General features: G+C 29.2%; 1 protein-coding gene across 1 annotated transcript in view; it reads right to left on the bottom strand.

The window, feature by feature from the left end:
• Positions 1 to 834: 834 nt before the first annotated feature.
• Positions 835 to 9,406, bottom strand: part of LOC106465695 (group XV phospholipase A2-like) — a 35,689-nt gene continuing 27,117 nt past the window's right edge. The window contains exon 7 of the mRNA XM_013925933.2: positions 835 to 6,430. Within this exon, the coding sequence (XP_013781387.1) occupies positions 6,208 to 6,430 (223 nt within the window). The 3' untranslated portion in view covers positions 835 to 6,207. The remainder of the gene's footprint in view (positions 6,431 to 9,406) is intronic.

Raw genomic sequence — 9,406 nt, 5'->3', positions numbered from 1 at the left:
GTAGCGAATGGTATTGGACAAAAGAGGGGGAATTCTCTCGTGCAGCAGAGCATATATGAAACACAAAACAAGAAAGGTGGCATCGCTTTCGGCACTACTTTGGACTCGACACTACACAGTGTTAGCCAGATTATAGATAGCTATTTTATGAACATTTTGGAGTACATCGTTAAGTATATGGCACATGAAAACAGACTCGCTGATCCCGACCAAAACGCAACTTCTTTTACAAGTAAAAATACCAAAATGAGATTTCAGTAAAATGTTGCCCACTTGACTCATGAATACTAACCTCCTTTTAAAGATTTGGATTTGAGTATTTACCCTTTTTTACATACAAAAATCACAATCAACAAGGATGGGAGTATTAGATTCACTATATAAAGTGAACAGATCAGTAACTCTCACCGCTACTTAACTACCACAGGGTAATAATAACGACACTTTTAACGAGCTGATACTAACACTTGAATGTCAACTATTATCATACAGATTATTCATGAAAACTTCAAGATAGGAACACACTATGTATGCGCTTGAATTGGCGCTTCTGCTTATGATTAAACTTGAAAACCCGATAATTCCGAGAACAAACATACGCATTTTTATTCATTTTCATTCAAAACAAGTACTGAATATACCTTTTTGAATTACCAACTTGTGTTTTGAAGCTAGTAGGGTTACCATGTTTTGGTTGAAGTTGTCTATTTAAATGGAAGTCATTAATAATATTTATTAATATTTTGGTTAGAAGCGGTTCAAAATCATACAAAAATGTATAAATAAACAATTCAAAATTAGTTGAATATAAAGTATTATGTTAACCACTACTGATACAGTGAAAATTCTAGAATTTATTTTAAGATTCCTTCAACTTAGACACAAGGAACATTTACTAGAACAAGTAAATAAAACATCATTTTTTAAAATATTACAGAAAGAAAAACGACTTGCTCTATTTTTTACTGGATAAGTAACAAAATTAACACAAGGTAATGGGTGCTGATTACAAACTAATTTTAATAAAAAATCTATACTGAAAGGAGAGCAAGATTCATGGCCAAATCCAAGAGGGTTTAAATCATTACTGTGATATTAATAAAATTATTTCCTTATTCAGTGTCAAGTTTGTAGGCAAATTACTCTCCCAGTATTATGTTTATTTTTAGATACACACATACAAAAAATGTTTTAGCATTTCATTACTTATCTCAAAGTTGAAATTTGTAAACTTTGAGACATTTTGAAGGAATACCCTTTCTCCATAGAAAATTCCAAACTGAAATGTGGTAATACCACATTTTTTAAGAGTAAAACAAAAACCTGACAACTTTTTTACAAGATTTTAAGACTGGAAGCAATACTCTCTGTACAAAAAACTCAATGAATTACTCAATATACAGGAAATGTGAAGATAATTAAAGTGTGTGCCAAAACAACCTTTCCTGAAGCTTAAAGTCCCCAAACATTTAATTAATCTCTCTGATCATAAGTTTTAAATTAAACAACATCTATCAAGATGTTAATATGACTTCATCCAAGTCCATGAGCTTTTCAAAGCACGTATTGTGTACATAGTTAAAATGAATTTTTTTTTCTCCTATCTATTCAAAAAATTACAATTACGACAGGCTTAATAAAACATTGGTAGAAAAAAAAAAGCAACACACATTTAAAACATCTGAGAGCTTTATCTTAAAAATACTTCTTCCTGCAACATACTGTATAGTTAGCTACTTCAGCATTAACACATTTTGGAACACAAGTTGAATTTAATAATGTTATTATGGTACATAAGATCTTATGCCAGTAAATCAAGATCTACTGATTGGTATTTTGTATGACATTACATTAAAACAAGATTAATGTTTTTGTTAAAAATTATTATCCACCTTGTTTTGATGTAACGTCTTCTTGAGATATAATGTCACACAAGATACCAAGTAAAGTACAGAGTTCTATGGTGACTCAATTTAATGTTGCACTTTCAATGTCATTACTATCCATGGTTTATTTAAAGAATATATTAACCAAGAACATGATTTTTTTTTCATTCAAACTAATATTTGTGAATGCTTTAACTGGGAAATGACTGAAATCATTCCATTATTTTAAAGAAATTGTGCAACAATTTAAAAAGATCATAGTCTTTATAATTGCAGCATGAGTAATAGTTTTAAAAAAATCATTACGCTTAAAAACCCCCACAAACTATATTTTATTAAATGTGTTCTTAACTCAAATAACTATACATTCTTAAAATCACTCGTCTGTAAAACTATTCAAAAATCCAATGTTTCAACTACGCATGCAAACAATAAGAGTTAAAAACAACAAATGCACAGGTTAGTCCTAGTTTGTGAAACAACCAAGTACAAGGCAAAAAGACTGTCAAATAATACAGATATACATAATATGAATTGTACTATAAATGTAACACAGCACAGAAATAAGTGTTCTGACTAGCAAGACACTTTTCTTAGTTACAAGAACTAATCTCATTTCTCTTCACCATCTGACTTGTTACTGATAAATAGTTTTCAAACCGTTTCATGCAAATTGTGACTCCTTACTTTGAGATTATTTCAAGCCACTGCCACTAACACCAGAAATTTCCAGTTGTACCTAATCTAATTACTTAATTGACTGCTGAGTATGTAACATCCAGTTGCTGGTTACATCTTCAAAAGCTAAACTATCCTTATGTACTTAAAATTAAGGGTATTGTTAATGTCAAGGCATTTTGCTGCCACAGATTCTAGCATAACAACAGAATAATTTATTTTTTATAAAATGATGAACAATAAAAGAAATATTTTCCTGCTTTGAATTTTTTTCACTATCTTCCCCTTACTCAAAATGAAATGCCTTATACATTTGGAAAGCACACGAGCAGAGTAATAAAAAAATATTAAAATTGTATATGCCCTATAAGTATCCTAGCTCTAAATCTATGTGAAGGTTCACACCACACTTAAGACTACCACAAGGGCATAAATGAGTGTTAAAAATCAGCAATATCTCATTTGAGAAAAACATTCTAATTTCCCACAGTTTACTTGTCAAAATGCATATAATTGTTAAAATACATTTGAATATGAATCACAAACAAAATGTATGTTTAATGAATCTTTTAAAATACTATGAGGACAGCAACCTAACTTTTTGTCAATGAAAAATCAGAACCAATAAAAACTTCTTATACAAGTTCAAACCATTTCATCAGCAATTTTGTTACAAATATTATCTATTCAGTGAATCACTTATAAATGTTTTGGTAAATGTTGTTCAAAGCATTTCACCACCAATTTTATTACAAATGTTATCCATCCAGTGAATCATTTATAAACTTTTTAGGCAATGTTATACACTATTTTTTCCTAAATTTTCTATTACTAATTTTCAAATGACGAGTTGACTTTGTTTTTCATTTGGCAACTATGAATGAAATGGTCAAGTGTTTTGTAATTAAGTTGCACCATTTTTTAAAATTTCATATAAAAATTTTAGCCATCACAACTTTTCTTAAAACTATAGACTAAGTAAGATATGTTGAGCAGTTAATATATTATTGTATAACAAAAAAACACAAGTTTTGGATGATGTTTCTGCATAATAACTTTGTAAATATTGTTTGAATGTTTAGTATTATTAAAAAAATTAGATATATGTGTGTGTGTTAGTTTATAAAAGATAAAGATATAAGTGTTACTCTCAGAGCTTTAATCACAAGTAAACATACTCCTTATGTTATATGCATATAACATACAGTTCACCACTACAAAAAGCCCAGTCTTACTGTTAAGGGGTGGAATTTCCCAAAACCTGTACAACTTTCACAAGTAGTGAATCAACTGATAAGTTGGGCTTCATGTTAATATGTAGCATCTTAAATATTCTCCCTGTTTTAAGGTCATAGCTGTTTATTAGCTATCTCAAAAATATGGTTCTTTCAGGTGTAACCAAAAATGAAAAATACATGTGTATAAAGAAGCACATCCACAATCACAAGTCATTCATAATATCCATGCCAAATTATGTACAAAACATTCGATGATCTATGATTCTTCAAACAAATCTCTAATATCACACAACCTACAGTTAAGCATTAGAAATTCAAATTTAAAACATAATGAACTGTTAATTTTTATAGGATTAAAAATTAAAAAAAAAGAGAGTCTGTGTTAAATTACTGTGTGTGTGTGTGTATATATATTCCAAATATTGGAAAAATAGATATTTTAAAATATTGTACTAGAAAAAGACTGTATTTTATATATAAAACTACTCCATAATTATATTGGCATCTACACAGTGAATTTGCATCCAATTTCAACCTTTGGACTCTTTGTATGGACACAACCTTATCTTTCCCAGTGTTTACATGACAACATTAGTGCTTAAAGCTACAGAAATAAAAATAACTTAAAACTATAAAAATTTTGTTTTCAGAGTTAAGAAAGAACCCCTATGTTTACAATGAATATTTTGTCAAATTAAAAATGTAATTATACCCTTAGTATCAAAAAACATGTAGTGTCTTAAATATAAAACTTCTATATATTTTAGATTAATCATTACTTCTGAATACAGCTTAAAAAGTGGTATATGAGAAAACATGTTTTTACAAATGTCATCATAATAAAAAATAACCTACTTTAATATGCATCATTAACTTAGTCTTCACACACATTAAGAAAGGAAAATTAATGATGTAAAATTAAAGACACAGGGAACATAATTAAAACTTGTAATATCTAACCAAAATACCTCATTACTATTTCTGTAGCAATAATATTAACGTAAAATTTAAAGAAATTTATATTTAAGGGGAAAAAAGGACAAATTTCTAATATATTAATCTCCCCTGATAACACTACTGTTACATTGGTAATATGACTTGCACATGTAGCTCATTTGAGTTACTAAAACAAGTAATAAGAATGAAAGGCACAGCTACTCTCTTTTAAAATTAATCGTACAATTTCAACATACTGCAGCTACATCTGCTAACATATGTTTAAATTTAACATGTTTTTGATAACAAGTTTCACCAGTAAACCAGAACCTTTTAATGCATTATGACACTATATAATGGCCACAAACTTTTTTTTGTTAGTACCAATAAGTTTTTTTCTAATAATTATTCTGACACTCTGGAACCTGTGGTAATGTGTCCTCATAAATATTTATTACCTATAAAATAATAAATGATTATGTATAATCTGATCAGCTGCAAACCACGTTAGAAATTCAGGAAATTTAATGAGAAATTATTTCTGAAGTAGATTATATTATTTTATCATATAACTTTTTTAAATTTATGTAAAAATTTAAATTCAAAATTTTACTAGTCAAGGTGCAAACTCACTTGCTGAATCTTTAAAAGTTTTTTCTCTTGTAATATAAATTCTGTATTTTTTTTACTACCCTCATATTTGTATGTATATTCCACATGTTTTAATTTTTGCTCTTTTTACAACTTTGCACAAAATAAACATAACTGGAGACAAAAAAGTAACTGGAGCAAATTCCCATGGTATTTTAAAGTTTATTTAACTTCCCCAGTTTAGCTCTAACTTCATCTTCCACAGTTACTAACAAATGCTGCAAAACTGTTCATAAGAAAAATTATAGAATTTATTTGTTACAAAATACTAAATGTAAAAAGAAAATCTTTATATAGTCTTTATCATATATATATTTCTTCAGAAGGTTCTATTACAAAAACTTTATTTTTTCAGTTTAAAGTGCAAATTAAGTTTATATTACTTGCTCCCAGTAAAAATCAAACTATGGAAATTTGAATTTTGTTACCTGTAAATAATTGACACTGCATGAAATGTATTTTATATTTTGTACGTAGCAATAATAACTTCTAGTTACTTTACCATAGTTACTGTTTTATTATAGTTGCTGTTTTTACCATATTTACTTAAATATAGGGAGAAAGAAAAAGCTCAAAATCATTTTAACATTGCATACCTTTTAGATAGAGCAAAAGTAGCATAGTAGTGAAACTAAAAATAATTACTGCAATCAAAATGTCACCCTGTTTTAATTTTACTAGCTAAACAAACACAGCACAGTTTTATTGTTAAGTTAGAGAATGTTAAACAGTTTTTTAAACAAAGAATATAAAAACAAAAGGAGCCATTTTTTATGCTTAACTGACACCACTTGTCTTTTCCATGGTAGTTGTAATCATTATACACCAACAACTAAGTATTTGATGTATTCTAAAACTGCTGAGTGACGAAGGATACCCATGTGGTCTACATTTTCAAACGCCTTATGGTAAACTTTCTGACTCTGATTTCCTATCCAGCGTAGACATCCTAAAAGACTTCTGTGGTTGACAGTTCCATCACCATTTCCATAAATAATAGTTGGTTGGCTGTCTGGAAAGGTGTTCTTGGCATAGTTCAAACTGATAAAAGAAAATATATTATGCAAGTCATTTAATAATTACCATACAAAAACTTTGTAAAATCTCTAATATTCAAATTAAGAATTATATACAGTGGATATACAGACTGTAGATTTGCAGCTGGCCTTTGAACATATACAGTTTCTGTATTTATGGCAAAGCTACAAAGGTTATCTGTTGCAATCCTTAATTTTAAACTACTGAACAAAGATTAGGCAGCCAGTCACCAACACCCTACCATTAAGGGATTAACTGTGAATCTTATTACATACAAACAGCTTCAAGTGCAAAATATTCTGTGGTATTGCTAGGATTCAAACCCAGCTTTGAAATCCAGAGTTGTAACAATCCCAATCTGCACCCTCTGGCAAATATGGGCTAGAGCAACTTGATACAACTCCTTAACTTATTTACTAATTGGTTTGCTTTTGTTAGTGCACTCGTTTTCATTTGGAATTGGATGGATAACTGAAGAGAACTAATATCCATATTATTATTATTATTATTATTATAGAGCAACAACTGCAGTTCTCCTCTTCAAAATTGAAAATTCTACCTTTTGTAGCTTTTACATCTCATACAGTTGGGTTTGTTTAGTTTGTTTCTTGTTAAAGCATTAAACACAACATTTCCACCTGATTTCTTTTGAAGAGTCACATTAAGTCATGTTTTGAAAAAACAACATCTTTACTATCACTGTACTGTGGCACCTCGTACATTCAGGTACCATAAAGTAATTGGATGACCACAATGTGACCATATGTTAATGTATATTAATCAAAAAGTAAATAACAATAATAATAATAAAAAAACTTGATAAAATAAAGATGATGTAGGGATAGTAATGCCAAAAAGTACATAAACAAGGTAGGGATGAATACACAAAACAATACAAAAATCCCAAATCTCTCCAAGAAAAACTTTTATCTACAACTAAATGTTGAATTCTTTTTATTTGCATGAATTCAGGTGTGAATAAAAGTATTTAAACTGAATAATGCTATACAGTCTCACAATTACTAATACCAATAAGCTTTTAATGTTGATTCAGTGGCTACTTATTTAGGGATTTTTGTATGGTTCTGTGTATTTATCCCTATCTTATTTCTATACTTTTTGGCATTGCCATCCCTAAATCATCCTTATTTTTTTTCAAAATTTCTTTTTTCATTACTTGTTTCTGAATTTGTTTAAACAATACTAATAAATATTTTACAACAAATGGCAGTTGCCATGAAGGCAGCAGTTTTAGCATGGCATGATGGAGGTTATGTGTTGAAGTTAGTAAAATGCTATACTGCTTCTGCACTCCCCAAGTTAAAATGCAACATTTTGATGTGTAAATCATTGCAACAGCTTCAAGAACTGGTGAGCTAGCCCTTTTAAAATCAGAATCAGAATTATCAGCATAACATTTGGCTGTTAATCTACTTGTTGGTTCTCTACTTTAGCAACGTTTTTTGGCTAAAATGAAGATCTTAATAGCATTTGAAAATGAAACCCTAAGTTAGTTGTTTATAAAAGCCTCTTAGATTGTTATGACAGAGATTTGAGGCAATGAAGAACAATACATAATAGGCATCAGCCATTTTTTCCCAGTCCATCCCTACATATTAAGCTTGTTTGTTTGAAGTTAAGCACAAAGCTACACAATGGACTATCTGTGCTCTGCCCACCACGGGTATCGAAACCCGGTTCCTAGCACTGTAAGTCCGCAGACATACCACTGTGCCACTGGGGGGCTACACATTAAGCACTATTGTGCTTAGTGATAATAAATACTACAATGAGGTATGTAACATGGGCTGTGTCCTCATTCAAATCATATCTAAACAGTGTACAGCTAAACAGATCACTAATCTAGAGGAGGAACTGTAAGTATACTATTGATATGCTATTAAATAACATAAGCCATGATACTATGAGTTTTAAAACATTTTTCAAGCCCTATTCTTATAGTCAATAACAAAATTAGTTCATTCTTTGTCCCAATCCTTCTTTCATAAAATTAAACCTAAAAACATAAAGTAATTATCAAACACAAGTATCATACAAGAAAAAAATATATATACATATTTTAGAGTCAATCAAAAATAATGAGAAGCCTAGAATTAAACTTAATCTTTTTATTTCTAAAACCAATTCATGGTAAATATTGGTAGTACTGGTATCATCAGTTTTATTTTATTTTATTCTGGAAATATTATAAACTTCCAACAACACAAAAGTTCACATAAACAGCAATATGGCTACCAATATATCATGCACTTTATCATCATAATCATACCATAAATTTATGAAGAGAGAAATTAACGAATTTAAAGTTTCAGGCAGTTTTTATTTTTTCAGAGTAAAATTGATATTTAAAAAAATATTTCAATCACTTTTGGTGAAATATAACATGACTGACAATTCTTTTTTTTTTTGTGGAACATGGTTCAAGTAAACTATATTCAGATTTCTAGTTGAAATATATTTTCTTCTAAAAATATTTTGGTGAAAAACCTAAATCTTTATGCTTGATAAAAAACCCGAATTCTTGTAGCTTTTCATGTTGTTATGTATTTATTTTAATATGAATATGACTATGAATATGTTTAGATTAAATTTATATTTAGAAACATACATAGCTTATACTGTTAGATAGGTATTGTGAAACTCCCGCCTATTCTCCAAAGTTGTAGAAGAGTAAGAATCAACAATATATCTATATACGTAAACACTTTAACCAGTGTTGTTACATAAGACTGAATTTTCTAGAAAACCTTCCCACTCCTATAAATATAACCAATGCAACATGCCAAGAGGAGAGTATCTATTATTAGTTCGTTACATTCAGTGTGCTATGAACTTTGGAAGCAAAAACTGTGATTGTTATAATGCTTATCAATCGGAAAACTGAAGATATTTGAACAGGAGCATTTATAAAATTCGAACATTACAAATCATTTAACTTCAGTGGATTCTCATCAGACA

This window comes from Limulus polyphemus, unplaced genomic scaffold (genome assembly GCF_000517525.1).
Source record: "Limulus polyphemus unplaced genomic scaffold, Limulus_polyphemus-2.1.2 Scaffold2022, whole genome shotgun sequence".
Taxonomy (NCBI): Eukaryota; Metazoa; Arthropoda; class Merostomata; order Xiphosura; family Limulidae; genus Limulus; species Limulus polyphemus.
This window is presented reverse-complemented; position numbering and strand designations above follow the sequence as displayed.